The sequence below is a fragment of the Scatophagus argus genome, chromosome 4 (assembly GCF_020382885.2).
Source record: "Scatophagus argus isolate fScaArg1 chromosome 4, fScaArg1.pri, whole genome shotgun sequence".
In the NCBI taxonomy this organism is placed as follows: domain Eukaryota; kingdom Metazoa; phylum Chordata; class Actinopteri; family Scatophagidae; genus Scatophagus; species Scatophagus argus.
The window spans coordinates 14,669,665-14,697,417 of record NC_058496.1 but is presented as its reverse complement, the minus strand read 5'-3'; the positions used below and the strand labels follow the sequence as shown (position 1 = coordinate 14,697,417).

The window sequence follows — 27,753 nt, the reverse complement described above, 5'->3', positions numbered from 1 at the left end:
TTATGTTGTTTGCCTTAACGGGAGGATTACAGAGCTGGCACCATTTCAGCCAATTATTCAGTCACATCCCGTAATCATAGTCTAACTGAAAAACTGCAAGAAAAAATGACTTAAAGTAAACCTGGGCAACCAAATGAGCAACCAAGACAAGTTGTCCTCGAGGTTGTAAATATTGCCAGATCCCTGGATACCTCAACCCACGCACAGCCAGCAACCCAGGCAAGCAAATGACTGGCCTCACCATTACTACAATAAGCAGTACAGAATGAAGAGCCAAAGTAAATGGCCTGTCATGTCCCTCTTCAGCTGAAGACAATTTATTCCTATAATGACACCTTAAAGATGTATGACAATAGGTTTAGAACAAGAAAAGTTTGACACTTGACCCCTTTCAATATGAAATTTATGGTTTTGTGAATTTCCTGCACTAGTTTCTGTGTCCTCTAATGATCCAGAGGCATTCAAGCTTGGACATTCTGACTGCACATAGGCGTTAATGAGAGTATCTGTCTCTGTCTGGAAACCTGTCCAGATCACCTTTTCATCTGGTGTGTGCTGGGGAAGGCCGTCATCCTCTAAGTTATTAAGTGTTGTACAATCTCAAAGCCAAAACGCTCAACATCAGACAGAAAGCCTGCCAGATATTCTAGCCAGACAAAAGGGCAACCTCGCCCTTCTGTCAAAGGAGACCTGGAAGACACCCAGTGAGTGATTATTACTGTAATTAAGAGCCATCCTGGTCAATGAGAAAGGGTTGACAACAGAAAGCCAAAACAAATCACCATAAATACTCTTGACTGACATTTCTCCAGTCTGTCTTTTGTTGAAAACATGAATGAGACAAAGCTTTCCTCAATGATTAGATCTCAATATTATTTTTCTGAAAATAAAATCCAAAAAACTGCTTCATGCCGCACAATAATGCCTCCCACAGTGACATTTGGTGGAAGAAGGCAAAGGCACGGCCAGCAAACCAGTTAAAAAATTGGTGGTAGGAGGTGATGCAGGATGTGTATGTGTGTGTGTGTGTGTGTGTGTGTGTGTGGGTGGCTGGTGCACATCATGGCCTGAGTTATTTCTGCTCTCCCTAAGGTGAGGCTCTCCACAGCTTCGATGTACCAGCCACACAGTTGCACACAGAGGAGCATGGAGGGCTTCCAGTTAAGCTGGCTTCTTAGGAAGACATTCAGACATTCAAATCCACTGCTACACCTAATCCTTGGCCTCTAAAAATCTTTAAAAAAAAAACAAAAATACTGTAACTTGTTGCCAAGTGTGAACTCAAGATGGTCTATACCAACATGTTCACTTAAAGAGATAAACTGACAAAATGGAAAAGAGTGAGAGGGAGGGAGTGAAAGAGGCGCCAGCTGGTGAAGTTAAGCACTCCTCCACTGTGGCTCAGATTCGGTACACAGTACACTCTGCCTGCAGCATGGCGTCTATGAGACCACATCCTACTCCTGCCTGCTATCACATGATGTTCACACAATTAAAATCATGAAAAGAAAATGGAAGGCTGGACAAGAAATTTAACTCCAGAGTTTCCTGGACATCTTAAAAAAAAAAAACAACCTAACTTTATTATGATTTTCGTTGAAAACGTTCCTCTGTCAATACTAGAACACAATCTACGTATCATCTATCATTCCTCTAGACCTTAGCCAATCACCTATTTATAGCTAAACAGCACCCCCTTATGAAAATAACAACTTCTCTGATTTTCCTTTATCAGACGCCAGTATCACTAAGCAGCAGTCAATGGTCCTGAACAAAAAGACGGCACTTTATGTTTTTTACATTTTTAATAATTCATCTTTTACAGTATTTGACGAAAAAAAAAGCAATCCATCAAAGAGGGTCAGGAAACAGTCTGCGTTTACACTTGATCAGTAACAGCTAAGGCACAGCTTATTCGTAGAAATGTCCCACAACAGCCTCCATCCAATCACATGGATCATTTCAGTGATTTTTCTTCTGGTGACGCATCACACGTAAATCTATAAAGACAAGTTTAAGTACAGTACATGTTTGACTCCTGTCTGAGGACTCTACACCATTACATCCTGAACACTCCAAAACGTGTCTTCTTCATTGGCGCATTCAGTGCTGCACTGAGGCTCAGTCCCAAAACCATACGAGTATCAGCTGGGTCGATAATCCCGTCATCCCACAGTCTGTAAAGAAAAAAAAAAGAAAGTAAATACGAAATGGAAAACCCACATCCATCCAAGGGTGTGACATTTTGATATAAATCGTTTTACACATTTTTATCTTTTCATTTTGAAAAGTCTAACAAGACTGCAGGGCAAGTATGAAACCAATAATTTGGGGATTATTATCATTAGTCAGTGCTTTTGAACACATCAGTATCTCCTGTTCGTATCATCTCCCCAATAAATGTGTTAATAGCCTCTATTCACAGCCAGAACAAGCCAAAATGTTTTATTATGTGTTTATTAAGTATTTTTTTCCATTTAAAATCCCTTTGACCTCATGAGCTATGAGACTCCTCACTATTCTCTTTAGATTTCATCTGACTCTTCTAATTGTGTCTTCTTTGTTTTTTGCTCCATGTTGGCAGGGACACTCCTTTTTTTATGTATTTATTTTATTTTTTATTTTTTGTTGGATAAATCTGCTTACATTTTAATATCCAAACTGTCTCTCAGGACTGAAACATATACACGCAGTTTCCCAACATATGATGAATGTTTGGTTTGTAAGAACTCCAAAGTCTGATATGTACTCTGCTCACACATACCATAAGAAAAACAGCTCACTGGATAAAATTAAAAGCAAAGATGGCTCATATAAGCCGGACAACTGGACATCTAAGTGTGGAGAAATAACTTCACCTCAGCATCACTCTTCATGCGCAAAAAGTCTTTGTTGTGGTTTCTCAGAGTTTGGAAAAGCAGGACGACATGATTTATTAAAATGATTTAAAAATACATTTCAGACACAGGCTAATGGATTTTTGGTAGTCCATCTATGCCCTATATATAAGAATACTGTCTCTCAGTAATAGTGTTAAAACTTCGTACAGTGAGTCATCTTCAAACCTCACCTGGCACTGGAGAAGTATGGACTTCCTTCCTCTTCAAACCGCCGCACTATTGGTTCCTTCATAGCAGCCTCTTGCTCTGCTGTGAACTGTGAATGAATTGTTAAAACAAAGGAATTGGAGTCGTAGGTTTCCCAAAGACAACTGCTGAAATGAACTGAAATGAAGTTTACAATCGTGCGTGCTTAAATGGCAGATTAGGCAATAAGGACCGGTGCCAAAAGCATTTTAAAGGTCTGAATTCTACAAAGTGAAGTGAAAAGTAAAGCTGAAAGCACACAGCCATTTCAATTGTCAAGGAATTAGTTTCCTTGGTTTGAAAACACTCAAGCAATCCCTGTGAAAGGAATGAAAATAATGAAAACACAGAGCTTTTTGTGCTTTTGGTCTATCCTCAATAATTCACCCTACATAAATGGGCTGAATTATTGAAAATATTTGAAACACCTCTCAAAATAAAACACGAAACTTCAACAGCAACACAAACTACAGTCTCCAAAATATCAACACCTCTTGAAAACCGTTTCAAGTGTAACCTTTGTGACGTTTTGATTCATTGCAGGTCTGTTGCATCAAACGGTATCAAACAAACCAGTTTCAGGAAGGACGACCAAATAAACTTTTCACTGCATGTTGGTTGAAGTCAAGAGTGAGAAATTACACTTTCCTAATCCTGTGTCAGCAACTGAAAATGGCAAATAAGTCACAAGAAATCATTTTGAATATTTAGGTTAGAATATTCTTGATGACTCTTGAACACAAGTGTCTAAACATTTATCCATCCAATCACATGTGATGTGGGGCGATAAACTAACCCTGACCATCATATAAAGCCACACTTAGTATTAGTTTGTGGACTGCAGCACATAGAACAGTTGGATGGTTCAGAGGTGTTTGGATACAATCAAGCAAAGTCTTTAAATGAGACTGAAGTCTAATTTGTGAATTTCTCCCTCATCCATTGTCTTCCAGTCTAATAACATGGGTGAAGGAAGAGTAGGCGGAGGCCGGCAGTTCTCCACATTTCACATTTAGTTTGTTAAGCCAAGTCCACTTTCCGCTGTCATATTACAGAAGATAAAGATCCTCTAAGGGATGCTTTACTGCTACTTCTGTGCAAAGACAGAAGAAATGAACGATGGGGCTTGGCTACTTCATAAATTTTGCTATGTTTTGTTTTCTGGATGGAATTGAAGGCTCTGTTTACAAAAATCATCACTTCAACTGTGAATGCAAGTAGCACAGATATGGTAAAAAAAAAAAAACCTAACAAAACTAAAGATCAGTGAAAGGCTTTCTATCAGGGTGCTGATGTGAGGTGTCATTCTGAGGCTATTAATGCACTCTTAATATACTCATAACAGCACACCTGACGCAACTTAATTACAACCATTTGATGACTGCACTATTCAGCAGAAGTCATCATTGTAACACTTAACACTGACATCATTTTATCCCCGTACAAGTGCTGTATCAAACGATCGTTGAAAGAAAAGTGTCTTTCATAATGTTTATGATTTTGGCAGCAAATCCACAAAAGCTAATTTACGCCTTTCCAGTGAAGCACAGACAGGATGATTAATGTGACTCATTACCTCCTTTCCCTCGCGTGCCCTCTGATCCTTGGTGATGGTGGCCAGTACAGTGGCTGCCTGCTCACCACCCATTACAGAGATTCGGGAATTTGGCCACATGTAGAGGAATCGAGGGCTGAGAGAGGAAAATAAGGAAAAGTCAATTTGATTGTGTTTGCCAAGCCAGAACAATCAGTTTAATCACAGAATACTAACTAATAAGACCAAAACAAAGAACAAAAACACAAACCAGCATTTATTACGCTCTAATACTCTTGTAATATTCTAATAATTTGATGGCAACGACAGCAAAACATGATTTATGAGAGCTGAGGCTGGGAGAAGTACCACTTGGGCAACACTAAATAATTCAAAAAGTCCAACAAAAGGTGAGTGCCAGCATAAATTTTCCAAAACACTAAATCATCTTGGCTTATTTTTTCAAGAGAATGTTTGCCAGTAGTTTTCTTAATGTATTTAAATCAATGGAAAACAAAAAAAGAGAAAGAGCTGAGTGAGACACAGAAGACAAAGATTTCATTCAGTAGCTTGCATCTGAGAACTGCTCACATACTATATGCAAATATTACTCTGTTACAAAAAAAATGCACGCAAGGCAGGCAAAAATGATTTACTTATCAAAGTTTGTTTACAAATCATGAGAAGATGTGCCAGTAAATTTGAACAAAACCTTTTGCGGATCCAGAGGGAGACAAGTGAGGTCAGATAAACTGCCTCACATGGCATAATTTGAGACAGCTTCCAATTAAAACGGTTACAAATGAGAAATATATTCACTATATAGACGGAAGTATTAGGGCACCTGACCATTACACCAGCAGGGATTTTAATGACATCACATTCTAAATACATAGACAGCTTTGCAGCTGTAACAGCTTCCACTCTTCTGGGAAGGCTTCTGAGGTCAGGCACTGATGTTGGAGGGTCTGGCTCGCAGCCATCCCAAAGGTATTACCACAGCATACCACACCAACTGTCCATGCTGAGTCCAACCATGTTACAGGAGAACAAACGGCTAAATCTGTGGTATCATTTAGTAACAAACAAACGGCTGTCTTCCCATTCCTGCACAACCAAGGCTGGGCATCAACGAAAGAAAATATTGCAGTAACGAGTGGTTGACAGTGTCAGGAAAATTGCAAAAAAATTGCTAAAATGCATATTTTTATTAGAAGAGGTGTTTTTAGCACTGAAAAGGTTCAACACGGAAAGCCTGTTTTTCTGCCCTTACTTTCATTTAAATGAAGAACCCTGGAAAGCATATTATTCCACATCCTGAACAGCATGCACAGTACATTCTGTACTCTTTGATTAGTCACGGCTAATGATCATATTTATGTCACAGGTCTTGAACAGGTTTCTACTTGTGATACTACTGTTGTCATCTTTTTATCCAACTCAGAACATTCAGTAACTTTTCCATACCTGTAGGCTCTGCCACACATGCCATAGTTTCCTGCACCGTATGAGCCGCCAATGATGACAGTAATCTTCGGTACATTTGCACAGGCTACTGCAGTCACCATCTTTGCTCCATCCTTGGCGATTCCTCCTGCTTCATACTCTCTACCCACCATGAAACCTAACAAGGAGATGTAGAGCAGAGACTGGGCATAAAAATATGTTTGACTTTGTATGCTGCCATCTCTAGAGACAGCACTTACTACAGGAGTGCTAAAAATAATTGATCAATTTGATATTATCACTTAGACATTTATCACATCAAGAGGCTTACATTAAACAGTCATTAGGTACCTAAGGTCTTATTAAAAGCCACCGCACTGTCAAAGAAATGAAAATTTCCTAAGTCCTCAAATGATAATAAATAGCCTAAGGCTGCCTTTATGCTCGCCAGAGACACCATGTCAAGGGCCTCAGTAGATGGCGCACAAGCTACAAGCATTTATTTTCAACGCGCTGTTCAGTGCAGTATTCCCCGAAGAGCCAGTGGGCGTACAAACAAGACATTCTGTAAATAAGATTGACATCAGCAAGTGTCTGGTGCAACTTTTTTCCATCTTCTCTATAAAGCAGCGGAAATTTGAAGTATTGCCTGTCACAAAAAGGTACGTGACAGAGTGATGATTGCACTGTTTGCAGAATAAACCACAAACCACACTAAAGCTTTTATTTAGAATGTTTGTATTGTTTGCACAGATGTAAACACAGGAAAAGATAAGATCGTTAAAAGTCGAGGCAGGCGAGAGGATGGACGTTCGGTGCATCAGTGGACGCTGTATCCAAAAACTGATGGAGAGTGACAGAGATGAAGACTTGGATCGTCAGTGGTGTCTGGTGGATTTGTATGCATCCAGCCCTGTCATTCATTAATGAAGAGAACTGTGATTATTATTTTTAATTTAGCATTTTCAAGGTACCTAAAGAAATGAAAAAAAAACAAACAACCATATGAACTTTGATTGTATGTTTTGATTATTTAATACTCACCAGGAGACAAACAAATAAGACAAGGGAAGTTTCATTTGAAATAGGAAAATATTTTTTGAGTATATGAAACACCAGATTATGTTGAAAATCAAGCCTGTATCAAGGGGTATATCTGAATCCAAGCATATTCCTAACCTTGTAAATGTAACAGGTAAATTAAGCACTTTCAAAACTTTGAAGACTTTGTTCAGTACCCTGTTATGATGAGACTGCTCCACATATTACTATATGATAAGGCAAACAAAGCACACTGCCAGTACGCTGGTGTGTAACAAATGAACTCCTGCAGAAATAAGAACAGGTATAAAACAATGACTATGCTATGCTTGTGAAGTGAGCGCTGAAAACACTCATTCTACTCATTCTAAGCAACAGATATGATACTGTATACAAGGCGGATGCAGCTCCACTCATTTTTTCTGTTATTGTTGTTTATTTTGATTGGCATACAGGGAAAGAGCTGTCAGGAAATTATATTCCTGTTTTGTTGTGTAGAAACTTTCTGACAATAAGCAAACCAGAACAGGTGTGCGATAATGAAACATGAAATGAAATAGAACAGAGACAGCAGAGGTAGGAAACAAGGTTCTCTGGCAACACAGTAAACAGACATAACTGCCAATCAACGCATTTGTGTTCTGCAGTTACTCTTGCTTACCTTAAATGGGAAACTGTATTGGTCTCTGATGTTTGATGAACTGATGACAATGAAGAACATCCCGGTTCCACCAGAGTCGGTGGGACCCCTTTTACGTCCACCCGGCGTGCACGTCAAAGTAAAGTAAAATAAGTAAAGTAATGCACAGTGTACGCCTCGTGGCAAATAAATCAGAGGTGTGCGCCGCCGAAGTGGCGCAGCAGCTTGCGGAGCGCTTGCACTTGACACGAAAGGCGCGACGACGTTATGTTTGGCACGCGGACCCTCACTGTGACACTACGGCAGCTTTTCGTTATTGTGTTCACTATAAACTGAAGTGATGGATTAATAGAAGGAAAAATTAAAACCATCATAAGAGAACAGACTCTCACATGTCAATAATCCCCACTGACCTGTTATGTTTTGGAGAAAAATAAGTGGGATGTTTCGCTGGCAGCATAATTCAATGAAATGCGTCCCCTGAAAAAGAATTCAAATATTGAGTGAATCTGGTATACTCTCACTGCTACAGAAAAATTGCCCAGAGGACAAAAACAAACAAACAAAAAAAAAACTAAGACAGACAAGTACTATCTTAAAAGAAAATGAGAGGAGGGTAATGATTTTTGTAGGCACCTCGGATATTAACAGGAATAAAACCTGCACATGAAACTGCATAAACATAAAACACAATGACTGCACAGTAGTGAACATGCTAACTGTAACACAAACTGTACTGTTTGAATCACATCTGGAGTTTGGGTTTAAACAAGAAGTCGTAAACTGTCTGTTGAATCAAATTCACTGACAACTGCTTCATGTTCATCAAACCATTCATTAAGTGTGTCTATGAGCAGGTGGCCTCACCTTTATCATCCCCTTCATCCAGATAAATCAGGACTGAAAAAATATGAGCTTGGGAGGAAGGTCATCAGGCTGACTGTGTTGTTTACATTTTCTATGAGTGTGAAGGAGCTGAATGGCCTTCAGCCTTGCCAGAAAACAAATACACTGCACAACACAGAGCAGCCAGAAGCGACTGCACAGGAAAGCAAACACAAAAGACTGCTAACAGCTTGCAGACACCTCATTTCCATGTACTTTGTATTGCTGAATTACTCAAGTGTTTTCTTCACTCTGGCAGTTACCTCTGTTGGCTTTCTTTCAGTGGAGCATCCTGCCTTACATTGCAACATGCAAAAAGAAGTTGGAAACAGTGCAAAAGATGCCTGTCTATTAGAAACAGTCAAAAAAACAGTCATTTCACTCCTAAATGCCCACTCAACAACACAGACCTAATCTTTGTCTGCTCCCTTTCACAAACACCTGGGAAAAGCTTTTTAACAATTTAACAGTTAGCATAATAGAAACCCGGGCATGTCTTAAGTGATGACAGCGTGTCTCAAAAACCTATCTCTAAATGCAGGTGCTGTATTGATTTCTCTTGGATATTTTCTCTGAGCATGTCTGTTTCATATCTGTGTCTTCTCTTTCGACAGTAATTACACTGATGAGATATCCAATGCTCCCACTGTCATATTGAGACTTAACAGAACAAAAAAAGAAGAATCACAGAAACCAAACCAGGTCATGCTTGAAATACAATTCAAAATGTGCTTGAGAACCCAAATTAGTCTACAATCACAAATTCAGCTCCTCATCTTTCCTAAGCCTACGTAAAGTTCAGCTCTGTTCACAGCAGATTGGCTTGTAAATTAAGTGAATTATATTGAATGAAAATTATGATCATCTCTTGTCTGTGGTTTCTAAATGTTGTTATTACAATGCCATTCAACAGAGCACTCATGAGATGGCCCAGACAAGTGCAATTTGAGGGCTTATTGTAGCAGAGAAACTCAGCGCCTTGACTGTGAAAGGTCAGTACAAACCATCTACGAAGACTCCAGAGAGAAATATTGGTAGTCAAGTGTTGTAAGCACTGAATCTCTGCAAAGAGCACTATGCTTCAGGACTGTATTTAAGTCCCTGACTTTTGACATACTTGAGCGACACACTATCAGTACAATAATTATAGTACAAAAATTCCCCTTGACTGTGAGGCCTAGCTGTTGCCTGTCCATTAACACCGTGGGGATAGTGAGAACAGACTTTAGAAACCCATATGCATTCTTTGCAGAACAATCACTTTCACTGATACTCACCTTTTTCGCAGACTCTGAAAACAAGACACCATTGTTGCCAATGATTCCAACAGGATAACCAAATATTCTTGAAAATCCTGAAACATGAATATTGAAAGTCAGACGTTAAGGTTAGTGCACTCTGGCTTGCAGAAATGGAAAAAATGCTATTTAACATACCTGTAACAAGTGTGTCTCCATAGAAAGCTTTGAACTCATCAAATTTACTGCCATCCACAATTCTGGCGATGACCTACAATCAAATGATTAGAGCAAAGTTGTAAAAGCCAGGAATGCATAACATGGACAGAACAGTAACAAGTTTATGGTGCTTTTGTGTTGTAAACAATATGTTATGATGTGTTACAGGGCAAGGCTGATTATCCTATATTTTTGTTATTGGCAACAAATCCAAAGCCCCAGGTCCATTCATTTCTACTGAAGATGTAATATTGAGGGTGCTGAAAAGCCTATTATAGTTGCAAAACTACCATAAAGGGGAAGCAGCCAGTTGATCTTGTATTCTAAATGGACTGCCAATACTGTTCAGCACAACAAACTGTTTGAAATCACTTGAGTTGGCTGCAATTGTTGCTCCTGGGTCAACATCAAAAATCAAAGGCAGGCTTCAAACCTAATAGAACATCTGGCAAGCTCCGCTAGACAGAGCAAAGACAAAGTGATTGATGCTGGCTGTCCATTATCGACTGTGCTCCTGATAAAGAGGCCTGACAGTGGTTTACAATGCATTCTCGACCTGTAAAATCCTGATTTATTTCTATAATTCACAAATCTTACAGAGAAAACAGAGGTGAAAACTGTGTTTATGTTCTATAAATCTTGTTTTCTGGAGATATTACAATAACAAATCAATTCAATTAATGACAATGCTCTGCTAAACACACATTAAATGGCAAAGTTAGATCTAGCCGTATTTGTGGAGTCAAGGAATGATTTTAAATTGACCGTTTTACCACTTTAACGGTGACTCAAACCACCAGAACAAAAAACCCAAACCACACATTTTATCAAGCCACAAATCAATTAGATGAACACATCAAGATTAAAGTGTTCCCATGTTCAAACAGCTGGTGGAAATATATAATACCTCTCTGACGTCGAAGTTGCGTTTCAAGTTATCTCCAACTATGCCGTAAAGTTCATCTGCGGGGTAGAGAGGGGCTTCAGTAGGTTCGGTCGTGACCTGAAAAAAAAAAATCTCCACGTAAACAAAAACGAACAGAGAGCTTAACCCGACAGACAATAAAAGCGACTGCTAATGATTGCCATCATTGGACTGACCTCAATATTTTTCCTGTAGTTGAGGCTCCTCACCGCCTTTCTTGCTAAATGGAGTGCATGGTTATCATCTAGCGCATAATGGTCCGTCACGCCAGACTTTCTGTAAAATAAGAAACAAATCGCTGTGAAATTATTACAGCACGAGAATCATCACTTAAGAATAGTAACACTGATAGGAGGCATGTGTTTCATCAATGTAAATGAGAAATAATTATGATATTTCTCATTCATGAATTCATACTTTCAAAAATCACAGTATTTAAATGTGGACATATTTTGCCTGTGTTATAAAAACAGTGAGATATATGTAAAGTGGAAAATCAAATGACGAAAAGAGCGATGCCTCCAAACCACAAATGTATTTAAATGAATTATGGTTCGATCCCAGTCGGGTTTTCACATTTACAAATGATCTGCTTATAATTATGCTCTTTCTAAAGAGAAAAACAAATCCCAGTACATGCGACATTACACAGTTCAAAGATTAGAACAATGTGCAGGCTGCGAAAATCCAGCATGTAAATGGCACCTCTGGAAAATATTTGTACCACATGTTTACAGCGGAGGATATTGATTCCCCACAGACCTTCATTTATGGCTTTGAACAATAACCCAAAGAGTTGTGATTTAACAAGAATGTAGATGCAGCTCAGGAAGATTTCAGCGCTGTGTCGCACACATTGTTACAGGCAACAGCCTAATGTATTTAGCACAAACATAAGCTCAAAAACCCATACATGAAATGTAATGAGAAATTTCATACTTGCAGTGAAGATCAGCACCACCGAGGTCCTCAGCAGAGACCTCCTCCCCGGTGGCAGCTTTGACCTGCAAACACAAAGACACAAAGACTCTCGAACAAACAGAAATAACAAACGCAATATAAATTTAAAGAGGTTTCTGCTACCTGTGTGACACTATTTACTGCACAGCTTGAACGAGAATACTACAATAAAAAGGATACGTGTTTAGTAAATTATTTCTTGTGTTTAATTTACGATGTGAGCCTGATATATGAACCACTAACCCACTACCAGGATTATGAGCCAATCTGAAGCTTCAACTTTCTTCCTACTTTAAACTATTTAACAACGAATATATGACCAACCAATGGAGGTCCTCCCAGGAAAATGGTTCCTTGCTTCCGCACAATGATGCTCTCATCTGCCATGGCAGGTACATACGCTCCTCCTGCAGTACAGGAACCCATCACAACAGCAATCTGAGAGAGTCAAGAAAAAGTCAGATATTAACAATAGACATCCAAAAGTCCCGATTTCAAATGATACGAGTGTAATACAAGAACAAAATAAATTTTGAAAGCGAAAGGATAACTTTGCTTCATGAGAAGTTGTAATTGTATCTGAGGTTCAGAACTGATTTTAGGGTGTGCCATGACCCTTTTCAATGATGATTTGAACTGTCAATTTATAACAACGGAACGGGTACTGGATTTCATCTTATCTTAAGGAATATCTTATCTTAAAATAGGCTTGACGACAATTAAAATTCATTTGTAATACAAGAATCTGGAAGTAAATCTTCTGGTAATACTAAATATGGCTGGGGAGGAAAAAGCTTCACAAGAAAAAAAAAAAAAAAGAAAAAAATAGATGCCACAGATGGAAAAGCTTTGAATAATTTATCAGTTTAATCATTAGGAGAGACAATATTAGCATGAATAAATGGGCACTTGGCTTGGTAAAGGTGTATTAATATATTCAGCTGTGTGTTTCACCCCTGGGTCTACAGCAGGAATGAGTGTGAGACCTGACTTCGCTACACGCTTATCAGTTCTCACACAAACCGACTTCGTTTTGTTTTGCTTCTAAACACAACGATGTTTCTTCTTCAGCAGTCAACAGCCAGATGGATTTAAGCTGCTGGCAGACAATGAAAAGATGAATAACCTGCAGCAGCGCAGTTCATTTAAAATAACCATCTCTGCTCTCGCTGGCAAATTTTTAAGACAACCCTTTCTGCTGAGCCATGGATCAAAGCAACGTTAATTCAAATACAACAAATAAGCCATCCAAGATAACAACAACAGGTTGCAGTAAAAGACCAAAGATTGATGAGGACATTATGAAGCCAAGCCTAAGCTTCTTTCAGTGTGTTCGACATGTGAAATAGAGCATTATCAACCAAACACAAGCATCACCTGCGCGATTCCCTCTGAAGACAGCCTGGCCTGGTTGTAGAAAATGCGCCCAAAGTGATCTCTGTCTGGGAAGACATCTGCCTGCCTGGGAAGATTGGCCCCACCCGAATCCACTAAAGAAGGAAACAAGAAAAAATAAAAATATTAGAATTTTTCCCTCAGGGCTCTTTGATTTTGGAATAGCTGCAGACCAGAGACTCAGCTGACAAAGTTACTGAATTTAGTAAAACAGTGTGAAAACAGACTAGTATGTTCAGTTTATAGCATTACTGACATACAATATTTATCTCCTCTTCCAATGCGCCTTTCAAATTTCATTGTGATAAAAAAATCATTTTTTCCTCTTTTGTAGTTTTTCGTTTTACTCAACCTTTAAAAACATTGAAAAACTCACCCAAATAAATGCATGGCAAGTGGTTCTGCTGGGCTATTTCTTGTGCACGAAGGTGTTTCTTCACTGTAACTGGGTAGTATGTTCCCCCTTTGACTGTGGCATCATTTGCAACAATAACACATTCAACCCTATAAGAATAAAAAAACACTGAAATCTGTGCTACTGTGAAATGTCATTGGAAATTAAACAAAAAAGCTAATTACAAGTCACAAAGATGTGATAAACACTCCATGAAATTAAATTTTGTAGACTGTTTAAGCAGAAATGTCTGAGCTTAACCAAAATATACGCCTCAGCTTACCCTGAAACACGTCCAATCCCAGTAAGTATACCGCCTGCTGGGACTTCCTCTTTTCCATATAACTCAAACCCTGCAAACTGGGAGAATTCCAAGAAAGGAGTCCTGCAAGAAAATTAAATAAAATGTGTATATAGATTTTATTTGTATGTATGTATATACATATGTATATAGATGTACTGTAATACAAATCGTAATACAGTTAATTCCAAAATGTAGAGGGAATGTCCCGTCTTAAATTTTTTTTACACCTTTTGACAAATGAGATGTTAAACATTTGGGCATAAACGCATGATGTTTATCCTGATCATCCTGAAGACATAAGTCAGAGATTTTACCCTGGATCCAACAGTCTGTCAATACGCTCTCTAGGCAGGAGTTTTCCACGGGAAGTATGAAGTCTTCTGGCTTTTTCTCCTCCACCTGAATAAATAAAAATAAAAAGCATGTTAACATACAACTTGGCGAACCTTTAAAAAGTACAGCAATCATTTTTGATCGATTAGCATGTGTCAAAGTATAGACCTGTACCCAAACCACAAACCTTAACTCTACACATTAAAACTACAAAAAACTTTTGTATAAACTGTCATGAACCTCACTGCAGTCACACAACGTAATGCACAAAAATTTAGATTAGTGCCCAAACTGAAATATCTAATGGAAATAAAAGTGTGACTGGCCATGACTGAACATAGTGTATAGTGCATAGAGTTTCTGCCCCTCAGTAATCAACAGTTACTTTCGGTTTGCACATTCCCACGTGAGAACAGGCCCTTAAATCTAGTATATACTGGTGCCCTCGAAGCAGTTTTACCAGAACAGAAGTGTGAGCGAGTGTTAGCAAAGATCTTCTATTGTCATCAACCAGTCTGCCTGAACTTGCACACTAATCTAGAATCTTGGAACGAAAACAAGCGTGATGAATTTATTCAACATTAGTGCAATTTGCAATCCGTCATGTGTCCACACCTACCCAATTTAATCTTCTCTGTCCGGTTTTTCAGTTCATCAGCAAGAGCTTTCAATCGCTCATAATTCTCCTGAAAAACAAGAAGAAAAAACAACAAGATGTTTGTTGCAGTTGTCAATATGTGACTACTGACGACAAGACACATATATATATAAAAGAAAGCCTTGAAGTTTAAGTCCTTGCAAAACAAAACAAACAGTATGGTGAGTATGATGTATAGTGGTACATTTCCTAAACACTTTTGTCTTTAAGTATTAATCTTCAACTCTTAAGGTAAAAATAACATAATTAAGACACTGATTTAATCAAAGCACCAGTCAAACCAAAAATAACCTGCCACATGATAAGTTCCTTCAAAAACAAAGTAAAATTACATATAAGACAAGTGCATTTAAATGGAAACACTGTCTTGCAGTAACATCCACTTGTCACCTGAGTGAAAGAAAGTGGTGACTGATTTATCCCCGCATCTCTAAACATGACAACTTGTGGTAATGACGCTTGATAAGCTGTTTAAGTCAGGCTGCTCTTTACAGTAAAGAATTTTACTATGCTCTGAACACCATCAAGCCGTGCTGGTCAAGAGGGAATGAAAAAGGTCAAGAACATAGCTTATGTTGGTGTATTTGAGACAACGTGTCTGTGGTGCCATCAAGTGACATTTTTTGGTGTTGCATCAGTGAGAATGAATCAGTTGTTGACTGACTGTGGACACGATGTACAGATGTAAGAGTAGTTACGCTGACGCACCTTGTTATTCAGATGGTTGTAATTGTAATCTCACTCTAACTCCATTAAGCATTAAAACCTCAAACATGAATAAAAAGTAAGTCTAATTTGCAGTTTCTCATACACTGACCTGGATATTTTCTACACTCAAATTAATGATGTTTTAGTCGCACGTAACGCTGACACATAATCTTTCATTGTTAAAGAACAGGAGTTGTTTATGGTACATTTTGCCTTTTGTGTATTTCTCTTTTTTTCTTATTACTGATACTATTTACTGACTTCAACTCTGATCACTGAATACCTGCCCTGTTGGTTGCCACTCTTACAATTTACAACTACACGCGAGGTTTACTTTGTATAGTATTAGTAATAAAAAAGTTGAAGTGTAAAAACGATGAATAACGTAGTTGAGAGACACCAATTGGTGCTTTTTTGCACAGAAAGAAGGTGCAGTTTCACTCCTATAAACCGACCTGCAGGAACACATAACCAGTCTAACCTTGTCTATCTATTTGTTGTTCTGTTATGACATAGAATAGAGAATAATAGAAATACTTTTGTCAGGTGATGATGCTAAGACCTTGGATGAGAACATGAAAGCTCAAGGTTTTGACCTCTTGCAGTCAGTGCACGGGGTAAAGTTAGTTAATAAAAGACAGTTTTAATGCTTGTCAACATCAGCTGACCTTAAAGTTATTTTGGACGTGCCTCTCCGGTGAGCAACCTTGCCTCGCGTTGTTCGTCGACAGTTGACACAGTTGATGTTGGCATTGGCATTGAAATTGTAACGTTACAGTTCGTCAAGCTCCGATTAGCAACAAGCTAGCTTACCTGATATTCAGAAGACTGTTTATCCGGCTGAGAGCCCAGTCGAGCTACTTTATCTGCGTAGTAAGACCTTGAGCAAGCCAAAGGTAGACTCCTGCAACGAAGCAACCACGGTCTGGCCGTCCGTAGAAGCATTTTGATGCTCACGTCTAATTGTACTTGCAACTTGCTAGCTTGCTAGCTCCCCTAGCACTGGTCTTCTTCTGTGATTAATGTTAGAAGGAGTGAAGCTCCATATTGCCACCTCCTGTTTAAGATATGAATTGAATGCAGAAATGACAAGAAATAAGACGTTGGTCATATAAAATAATAAATAATAACAGAAGTCGAAGATTCTAAGAAAAAGATTTTATTTATTTGTTTAAATATTATATCAATATAATAAAAACCTTTGACAAAATAATCTTAACTGAAGGTTCATTTGCAAGCATCCTCTAAAGCTTTAAGCTTTAGCCCATGAACGAAGACCGCAACGTCCTGTTTAATAAAGCTAGTATGCTGAAACTGAGTGAAGATATATTGTAAAACAATATTCCTAAACCCAACAATGAAGTACATCCTTCATGCCCTCCTCGTGATGTGAGCACTGCACATTGAAATAAATCAGATATAACGTCATTGTTTTAAAAAATAAAACGTGATGTTTTAAAAGCATTTAAGTTTTACGCTAAAAACAAAACAAATAAATCACAACATGCCAAAGAAGAGAAGAGAGAGCGTTATGAAGATCCAGGCTGCCACCATGTGGATTTTACAAGCAGTACACTCCGAATGTCTGTGCAGAATCCCTAAGTGCTTATGAGTGAGGAACTTTCTATATTAAAGGCACTTAATCTTTTGTGAGAGAGCTTTTTGTTGATCTCCACAGTGGAAATCTAGAAAATTAAAAAGCTGATAGCTTATAATTTTTATTTGACAGCAGAGAGACTCCTCTTACATTCAATCACAAGTGTCTGAAAAGTGTGGAAGAAAATTTCTACTTAACTCTAACGTGCTATACTAACACTGAGGCAGATAGAGAGAAAAGGTCTTATCTTGTTTAGAAATGGGAACTAAAGCTGGTTTTAAGTGGAAATCAGAGTTAGCCTAAAAGCTTCAAAAAGCATAGCTTCTGCCCCGAATGCTTTATTTGAGCTAGAGTACATTCGGTAGAGTACAAACTGAAGAGCATTCAAACCAAGAGCTTTTAGTTCATTTAGTTTTACGAGGCCTTTCTCCTCCAACGCTTCCACCTAATCTATCAGCATGCATAGAAATGTCCATGACCTCCACTCAAATGGCTGCACCTGTTTTCTTAGGAAATATACAATCCCCCACTCTTTGTGTGAACTCAAACCCTCTCACTGATCCAGCTCTCTCTACTTTGCCGTGACCCTTGAACGCTTCTCACTGCCGCGGCACTGAAGAGACACAATAAATGTAGAGGTATGAAAAGCCTCTTAAAAGTGGAAAAATAAATAAATAAAATATTTTTATGACTAGGAGTAGAGTGCAGGAAAGTGGTTAAGATGCACACCAGGGTTTGGATGAAAAAGAAAGGAAGAACAGGGTATCATTTGTTCATGAAATTTGTGGAAAATCATGGGGTCAGACAAGGAATTTAGTGAAGTCTCTGAGAATGTCAAGGATTAACAGGAAGCCACTTTACCGCATAATGCAGAATGTATTTTCTGATTTTATTATAGTGTTTTCCAGTATTTTATATATTACTTAATACAGTTTTACTTGTCATTGTGCTTTAATATTAATAGCAATTAGTTCATTTTACAGCATACATAGATCTCACAGCTTCCTTGACTCGAATTTAGGGTTAAAGCACATTCAACAGCACAGGTTATCTCCAGGGATGGACTATCAATACGTTTTTTTTGGTGCTGGCTGAAATGTGTCTGGTGGCTTTGAAGGTTTGGTCACATCTGTTTTCTTTTTTTTTTTTAATCATGTCATTCTGACAGGTTTAGAAAGTGTTTTATTTAGGCATAGTTCTTGTAAAGTTTTAGTATTATACATTTCATTTGTTGAAGATGAGAAAAGATTTGTAGAAAGAAAACATTTCTATTTCTAAAAGTGTCAAAAAGTGACGTTTTAATATCAGTAGCAAAACTCAGGTATTGTATCAGCACTGATATGGAAAAACAAAACAATATGTGCAGTACAACTCACCCTGCATAAACATATTTTGTGGCTCTGGAGTTTTCTAAAGTCTGAGAACATAAACTCGCTGATCTAGGCTTTGGTTTGCAAGCAGCTCAAGCATTTCTTAAAACCTGGGTGTAATCAGAAAGACATGTCCATTTACCAGGCAAGGAAGGTCCAATGATAGATGCTTCCCTCTTGAATTATGAACCGTGACCTGAAAGTAAGGAAATCTTAGTGACTAATTCCTGTATGCCTTAATACAAGCTGAACTGATATCTCTCACCCTTCTCTGTTTGAAAAGAGACAAAGCATCCACTAATATATGATACAGTCTTGAATGTAGGATATCAGAGAGTGTGCCCTCCTTGCGCCCCCTAACAAGCATAACCTTGTTAAGATGGCGGAGACATGAACCGATACTCAGTCCGCCCTGAATTAGGGCAAGAAACTGTTAGCAGCAACCAGTTGTTGTGAGAAATTTCCTTTTCAAATCAGAATTATAAAGTCCCTTACAAATATTTCATCTCATCAAATTTACTCCACCAGATAAGCTGATGGACTTGCTCCTTCAAGTGCCCTCATCCATGCGATTGCACAGACGAGGTGAAAAATGAGAGAACTTAGTCAGATACGATGAGGACAGATTGGTGTGAGTTAAAATGTAATAGCTACAAGGCTGCAAAAGAGAAAATCTTGTGGGTGCATATTAGATTTCTGTTACTTTATTGAGAGCAGAATTACTCTCATCCTAATGCGCTGTACCTAGAAGGAGTTATTAAATTGCCTGCAGTGTGCTTTTGTTCACAATTAATACTGAGAAGTACAAAATGAGTTTAAAAGGCACCCATTATTGGTCGTCAGGTATTAAAGCAATCCATTTACAGTGATTATTTAAGTGGAAAAAAAATCCTGGCCTTTCCAAAGGCAACTGTGCCTTTTGTAAGGAATGCATATATTCACAGCTTAGCTGTCTATCTATCGAACGATGTTGTTCACCAACCTACTCATTCCTGTTATCAGGTGTTAAGGTTTTGTTAAAAAAAAAAAGAACAAAAGCGGTGCCAGAGGAAAGAAAACAACAATTTGTCTATAGAGAGAAAATAACAACCACTGCTGTGGGGAGAGATTGAACCAAAGAGACCAAAGAGATATATATATATATATATATATATATATATATATATATATATATATATGAATGATACATTTATTTTACTGATCCCTCAAATGTGCCACTGCTATTGTATCATATCTTTGGATGACAACTTACAGATTAGCAGACCTCAAAATAAAGTTTTGCTTTGAAGGAGAGCTTCCTGTCCTTTGCTTTTCACTGTGCTTGAAATTTTGCAGATATCCATGATTCCAAGACAAGGAAGCTTACTGTGGTGATTCCTTTACTTTTCATCTAGCGCCACCATGAGGTTGACTTTTAGTGATCCCTGTACTTTCCTTATACCACCATCATCATGTTATATTTTTTTGTTCTGCCCTATACTTTGGTTCATGACAAAATACGTCCAAAAACTAATAACATTCACATCAGCCTTAGCGGTGTTTGCATGCTAACATGCTAACATGGTAAATCTGCTTCAGCCTGATGGCTTTATCACTGCCAACATGTTAACAAGCGGACCTTAGCTCAAAGCACAGTTGTAACTAAGTACTCACAGAACTGCTAGCATGTCTCTGGTTGTCTCTGCAGACTCTGGTTCAATGCTTTTATATGATAAGATGGGGCATCATCAGTCCCGCGCTGGGGAAATTCACAATAGGGGAAATTCAAAATTTATAGTGAGCTCTGTTGCATTTATAATCCTCTTTGGAAGACTGCAGCGTGTGCTGTCACTGCTTTAAAAGTGAATTAATTAAGAGCAGTTCTGACAGTGCACTGAAGTTAGCAGAGTATTGTAATGGTTCTGTAAAGTGGCACTTTGCACATATTATACCAGCAGGCTGTGAGGTCACCAACATGGTCTGGAAGGTATTTGGAAGGACAACAACTGTGACAGTGGTGGTCACAAACATACAAACCTTTAACATCCAAGTGTGCAGTCTCATTAGGAAGAACATAAATGCTAATCTTTATGAGCCAAATGAACCAGCAACATGATGCAACACATGCAAGCTAAAGCATCTCGCTCCTGTGTGGCCTGTTTGTTTAATCCAACTTCTATGTCTGTTGGGAAAGTGGACAATTTGCAAGCTGTAAGTGCTCTTAATATAAAATGTTGAAGTAGGGTGGCTCATTCCCACATTGCATCCCCACCTTTCCTCCTTCTCTCCCACTTTTGGATGTTTGAAGTGCTGGTTGGAGAGCTGTAACAGGAGTATCATTCACTGTAATGGTGGAGCGTCCTCCTCCACAGCCCTCACTTAGATCACTTAATCCACTTCAACAGTCCAGCGCTGTGCTCTGGTGAACACAGCACATTCACAATAGGAGGTTAGACAGAGACTAGCGTTGACCTGTCAGCTTGTACTAAAATGCCACACTAAAACACACTTGTTTTAAAGCTCACTTAATATGGATGCTGGACTATGCTTGTCACAGGCTACAAGTCAAAATCTTTTTTAGCCAAAAAGTTTGTCACACTGTACTGAAAAGAGGACAAAGGAGATATATTGTGATTTTAGTGTTGTCCATATCATGTGCTGCTGGTGCTCCTTGCTGTATTCAATGCTTTTATTATTTTTTTTAATACAGAGGCTCAGGTATGTCCCAGGGCTGTGTTGGTTTGCAGTGAATGTGGATACTTTATGTGGCCAGTTTACTCAGCATCTTTCTGCTTCGGCACAGAGAGGATTCGGGGGCAGGCTTAGGAGTTCAAAGCAGGTTAGGGCAGTGAGTTGCAGTAGATTTAGTGGTAAGTTCAGAGCTGAAAAAAAATCAAAAGACAAACCAGAAGCTGTTGTTCTGCCTGTACTGCCACAGGACAGTGCTGCTGAAAGTTCCTTTCAAGGACAGAGAGCTAGAGCTCAGGGGAATAGCCTTTAATGCAAAATGAATGTCGGCTGCGGCTGACGGCAGGCAGTAGCAGGTGTACTAAATATACCATTAGAATATTAATGCACTGGGCATTCACACAAAAAGAGGCAGGTTGATAAGGAATCCATTAACAGGTTGCCAAACGCAAATGGGTGAACTGAGGAATGAAATAAGAGGGCAGCATCTTTTTGAAAGGGGGATGGAGTGAATCTGCTCTCACTGACTGTAAGGATAACCTATGTCACAAGCCAATGACACTTCAGGCTTCATTTTTCATTGCTGTTATAAATGATCAAATTTCACAGACATAGAAAATCCTTCTGGATGCACCTTGTGTCACCATGGAGGGGAAATGAGGCCATTTTCTTCAGCTGGGGAAGAAGAGAGCAAGGAAAAGGTACTTTCAAGCAAAATGTTTTCAAGAATGCAGGCATACATTTCTTCAACATCTGGACACAGAGCTTGTTTTTGAGACATGCAGCAATGAATCTTTCCTGGATACAGTTTGGTTTTTCTGACTATTTTCATTAGTTGCATTGTGTTAGTTAATGACAAAAACACAAAATAATGTTAATCAAGGTATTACAGATACAGATTAGTTGGAACAGGGAAAGAGTCTCAGACAAAATACTCCACACAACAATTTAATAAAACCAACCACAGACTAGAAAAAAGAGGACAAAGGCATTTTGTATTGAAGAAGGGAGAAAAGCTCAACTAGCAAAAGGAAGTTTCTTTCCACCGTAAGCGTGAATAGTTACATGTTTACAGTAAATTTATAATACCTTCATACCTTCGGTCAAGCTAAATGTTCTATACATCATTACTGTACGTAACCTCATTTCTGTGTCACATTAGGTAACATTAGCCAGCTAACTTGCAGCAATCAGATGAGACGAGAAACACTGAGGTCTTAATTGTGATATTAGCGCAAGTATAACCAAAGTGTATTTCATATTTTTCATCATAAATTGAGGTGAATGTTGCAGTAGCTATGTAGTACAGAAAGTACAGATTTTATGACTCATTCAAGAGCAGAAAATGCAGCTGGCCAGTCAATGACAGCATGGTGAATGAATCGTCATTTTCATGTGAAAGCGTAGCTGACTGCAGAAATGTTTCAGATTTAGAGAGAATGCACAGAATAAGGCAAATACTCCGAAAAACAAACCAAAATCACGACCAATCCATCAGAATGTACGGTGCCGCTGTGTTTGGCTGTCAAAGAAATTAAAAAAATATCAGTCATCTCTCATGTACCAAACAGAGGTGCCTTCACTGAAAAAATGTCCGCCCGCATTCACACCAGTGCTATTATCAGTAATTTATTCAATTGAAATGGAGATCTGCCTGTCGCAGCTGAAAAAAATTGTACTGCAAAGAAAAATTTACAAAGAACTGACCATCTTTCAAATCTCTCCTTGGCATTTAACTGATGAAAAAAAAATAACTTTTCTTTCCAGTGTCACACAGTCTGAGGACTTTTTCTGCAAAGACATGTTCTCTGAAACCTACAGAGGTGTTAATACTTGCATGAGTGGGTGCCAGGCTGACATAACCTGAGCTTTTCAGCAATTAATGTCTATATTAAGCATTAAGACCTCTTTAACAGTTTGAAAAGTGAATCCAAGAGAAAAACCATGACACACATTTAAATTTGGCAGTGGTTGCTCTTGTAACAGATAAGGAAAACGAGGGACTGTATCACATCAATGACATTAACATGACAATTACATGTTATAGCACATATGAGGTTAGCTTTGTTTTTATTTTAATCCCATGAACAACAAAAACACTGGAAATTAAAGCTATGATATGCAAAATCTGGGATTAAAATAGAGTTTTTTATACATTAATCAGCCTCTGTTTAAAGTTCTGTTTGTAGTTTTCAAGATCACTCAGCTCGTCTTAAAATAACCTTAGGTAGATAGTAGCAGTAGCTAAACTAAGAGGTTGGGTTTAGGCAGACAATTTAAAATAATAACATTTTTTAAATGAGCCTCTAAATGGTTAAATTAAGTTAAGGTTTTAAAATGATTGTTTAGGTTAAAATTAAGGCCAGTTGATGCTGTTGAATTTAGCAGTGATTTACATCTCTGTCAATATCTACTGATGTAAATGACTTGTTGCAGTTTAAGGTCTTTTGGGCGTGGGGCTGTAGCCACGCAGCAGAAATGCAATAGCAACAAGAACAAAGCTTGAAAGCAGAAAGCAAAGTACAGTGAAGGACACTGTAGCATCAACACATCTGGTTAATGGCACCATGCTTCAAACAACCAGACTGAATCAGCAGCAGCCATGAATAGTGTATTTCACGTGCAAAGCAGGAGAAATAAAGAACAGTTTGGATTACTTCCAAATGGACAAGAGACAAGTGATACAAACCGGGCTGGGTAATCTGGGTTATTGGTTTGTTTTACTTTGATGATCTTTTTACTAAAATGGTTCCTTGAATGCGAGATGTACACTCAGGAACAGCAATTTTTACAAACCACTTCAACGGCAGTCCTTCATGTTCTATCTCGGTGTAATTAAACACTCAGCAGTGCACAATGGAGTCAGAAGCATAGCAGCATAAAGGCACTGTGTTATTTCTACAAGCCAACAGAAGGAAATCCAAGAGAAATCACAAACGTATCTTTAACCACCACAGAAGCGTCCAATGGTCCGAACAAAACGATTCAGGCGGGAGTTGAAAGGCTGTTTGACCTCCAAACACCAATCAAACAGTTTTTTACTGAAATCTGTCCGACAGAATCCAGTGAGCATCCAGAGGAGTCTGAACTGAGTGGGCAGAACCAAGTGCAAGGGTCATACAGTCGTGAGGGCACTGAGGGCAATCCGGTGTTGTTGTTCGCTCAGTGCCCAGAGGGTCAAAACACACACATACATCCAAAGACTGGGCTCAAACCTCACTCAGAACTACGAGAGAAAATGCAAATGTTCAATGAACACAGTATGTAGAGAAGAAGCACAAACAAACACAAGCTATACTTTGGGATATATGATTAATTGCTTGTGAGCAGAGAGTGACCTGAAAAGACTGATCCTGTACAACTCTCATGTCTGAAGCCAGAAGCCACTTAGCTTAGCTTAGCTAACCAAACAAAGGGAAACAGCTAGCCTGGTTTATCCAAAGGTAAGAAAAAAAATAATCTGCTTACTAGCACCTCTAAAAATCATTAAGTTAAGTTATCCTGCTTTTGTCAGTACAAAAACTAAAGTATGAAGGCAAGTTGTACTTTATAAGGTGCTGCCCACTATACTCTTTGCTGTAATTATCTTTGCCATAGCTACTGCCCTATAGTTGACTTGGGTGTTACAGGACCACGACCTCTGACCACAGGGGGTGACGCGGAAAAGGAGCAGGGAGGAAGAGTCGTACCTACCAAATGCCATTTAATCGAATATTAAAAAAATAAATATGCCCATGAAATAGATCCTGAAATATAAGAGTAAATGCATGTATAAATACATATTAATATACAAATGAGTAAATATAATTCAATCAATAAATAAAATGGTTTTTATTTCAAAAAGAACATTTTGCAAATGACTATTGTTATTTCAGTAGGCTTCAATTCATAATTCCACATTGATTTATTTCAGGAGAGGTCCCTAATGCCACCTTTATTTTCCATGGGCATATTTAATGCTATAAGTATTTAATGTTAAATTAAATGGCGTTACAAATCAGTGGTGTGTAGGGCCGAAATCTTTTCATATTTTCACAGAGGTCATTGTGGAAAGACAAACCACGATGGTTTTGGTGAGTTTTATTTAATTTATGTTTCATTTGAATGAAGTTAACAAGGCAAACGATCTGAATAAATTAGTTTAACTAGTTTAATTAGTTTAAATTAGTTTAGTTTTTAACAAAACGAACTAAAAGCTCAGAGAGTTTGTGAAAGTTTGCAAAGTTACTGCTTGTATACATCTCTGGAAGAGCTTTTGGTTAGAACAAGGCTATCTGTTTCCTGTTCCTTTCCCATCTTTGTTATAAGCTAAGCTAACTATCTCATGGGGTAGTTCTGGAAGGAGCTAAATGTAATCAAGTCACTGCTTTTTGAAGTGATGACGCTGACATACTAAGCTAAACTAATGAAAATTGGATGTAATTCACATGTGGAAGGCTAACTTTACTGATTAAGATGAAGACAACAAACAACAACCTAATAAAACTGTACTGATATTAAAAAAGGCAAATTTGGTCTGTTAACATACAGCACCTGAAAACTAGAGAAACCAAACCAAAATAACCAAAAAAACAAAACTGTCATACCCACAAGAGTAAAGACCACTGAAAAGACCACTGAATAAAGATCTGAATGTATTTGCTTTCAACCACATGTTAATGTATGCCTGATGGCTACCCTTGCATATCCCCTGTGCTCCTAGCAGTATGTCAGGATGTGGAATATGGTCGGCAGCAGGCTCTGAGGAGACAACAGTGGCATGGAAACTCTTAGAGCTTGTCACCGCTGCCTCTTCTTTCCTGTGATTTTTATGTTAACCCAATAATAACTCTTTCAAGTGCTGACATGTTCAAGTATGTTTAACTTGTGTCAAATCAGAAGTTTTCAGAGAAGTTATTCTGCTGTCAGGTGGGAATTATTCTGCCTTGATTCTTTTTAAACATCTTTTGGTTTAGATATGAAATATGTGAACAATGACGCTTGTAATGTGGCTGCTTGTCAGTGCAAGGGTGTTGGAGAAAAAATGTCAGTATCGCAGACTTCTAAAAGTGCAAAGGAATGTTGTATAGTGTAACAGCATCCTCTCTAGATTCAGTGCACAAGGACATTCATTAATCTTCACGACAACAAAAAGCCACTCATTAACAAAAAGAAAAAGAAAAAAAAATCTCTGTGCTCAGTTTCTGTTTGTTCATCTTCATCCATGACTGGCTAAAAGGTCAAAAGGTCATTGTTCAAGAAAGACTTGGTCTGTTTGGTTAGTTCCATTCAAATCCATTTTGTACACATTAAAAACTGTAGGCGGGTGACATGGGAGACATTGCAGAGTGCTTGGGCAGAAGGATGGCCTTGTCATTGAACGGCCTCAGTCCTCCTAGTAGTTGACCTCGTAGACAGTTGCTTTCTTATCTCCTGAGCCTGTCACAATGTACTTATCATCTATGGAGATGTCGCAGCTCAGCACTGAAGACGACTCCTTTGACTGTAAGAGGGGGATAAAAGATGTGTGAGATTGTAAACGGTGTGCATGAGGATGAGAAAAACAAAAACAAAAGGGATGAAAGCCATGTGTGACAGACAGGTGTTGAACAGAGGACTTGATTTGATTTATTTCTCCTGAATATCTGTAAAGAATGAAGTACAGTCACACATGCAGCTGCTGCAGAAACTTTGCCTTTTCTTCTCAAGTAAAGGTTTCTTGTTCAAATGTTTGTGTCCTTGATATAAAACACTGTCCCAGAATGACGGCTGAATATAGGGCTGCATTTTTACTTTTTTTAAGACTTCTGATTTCTATGAGTGTACACCTTTCACTATCTATCTATCTACCTCCTGGCTATTAGACCTTACTGTATTCATCCCCTCAGCTGTCATTCATGTTGTTGTGTTTTTGTGCTAGTTTCCTCCACACTTACCTGGAATATGCTGGCTCCATATGGGGTTCTCCATGCGTTGAGCAGATTGTCTTTCCCTGTGCTCACAAACCACTTCCCTGCAGAGGATGAAAACTACATTAGACCACGTCCAGATAAAATCCATCCATGGATCAAACCACTGTGAGGCAAAGGGCAGGAAGTCTCAGTGTTTAGAAACTTGAAAACACTCTATTATGTGTCGATCAGCACAAATGCTTTCTTTCTTTCTTTCATCCATTTCATAGTGTATTATTATTGAAATTATTAAGTTTTTCCCAGGATGGGGTGATATACCCTGCATACATGTCAAACTTATAATGACTGATGACATCGAAGATACTCCACGTATGTTTATAAAGAACAATTTATTCCCAATTTATATGCAGATGCACTCATAGGAGGAGGAGTGTGGCACTATTAGGCAAACAAAATTGCGTG

At 38.4% G+C, this 27,753-nt stretch overlaps 2 protein-coding genes across 6 annotated transcripts in view; both read right to left on the bottom strand.

The window, feature by feature from the left end:
* Positions 1 to 1,786: 1,786 nt before the first annotated feature.
* mccc2 (methylcrotonyl-CoA carboxylase subunit 2) lies at positions 1,787 to 16,806 on the bottom strand. The gene is made up of 18 exons (XM_046385361.1): positions 16,580 to 16,806; positions 15,020 to 15,086; positions 14,382 to 14,466; positions 14,047 to 14,148; positions 13,746 to 13,873; positions 13,352 to 13,464; positions 12,299 to 12,412; positions 11,954 to 12,018; positions 11,191 to 11,290; positions 10,997 to 11,092; positions 10,069 to 10,141; positions 9,910 to 9,986; positions 8,161 to 8,227; positions 6,088 to 6,244; positions 4,663 to 4,777; positions 3,071 to 3,156; positions 2,035 to 2,177; positions 1,787 to 1,955 (listed from the first exon to the last, which is right to left on the bottom strand). Exons 1-17 carry the CDS (start codon positions 16,709 to 16,711, stop codon positions 2,060 to 2,062), a joined length of 1,695 nt encoding a protein of 564 aa, XP_046241317.1. The 5' UTR covers positions 16,712 to 16,806; the 3' UTR covers positions 1,787 to 1,955; positions 2,035 to 2,059.
* A 5,529-nt stretch (positions 16,807 to 22,335) lies between these two features.
* The window catches only part of LOC124057290 (transducin-like enhancer protein 4), a 35,519-nt gene continuing 30,101 nt past the window's right edge, over positions 22,336 to 27,753 (bottom strand). For all 5 annotated transcript variants that reach the window (XM_046385354.1, XM_046385355.1, XM_046385356.1 and 2 more), the window contains 2 exons: positions 27,316 to 27,392; positions 22,336 to 26,882 (listed from right to left, as the gene is read on the bottom strand). In XM_046385354.1, coding sequence (XP_046241310.1) covers positions 26,775 to 26,882; positions 27,316 to 27,392 — 185 coding nt within the window. In that variant the 3' untranslated portion in view covers positions 22,336 to 26,774. The remainder of the gene's footprint in view (positions 26,883 to 27,315; positions 27,393 to 27,753) is intronic.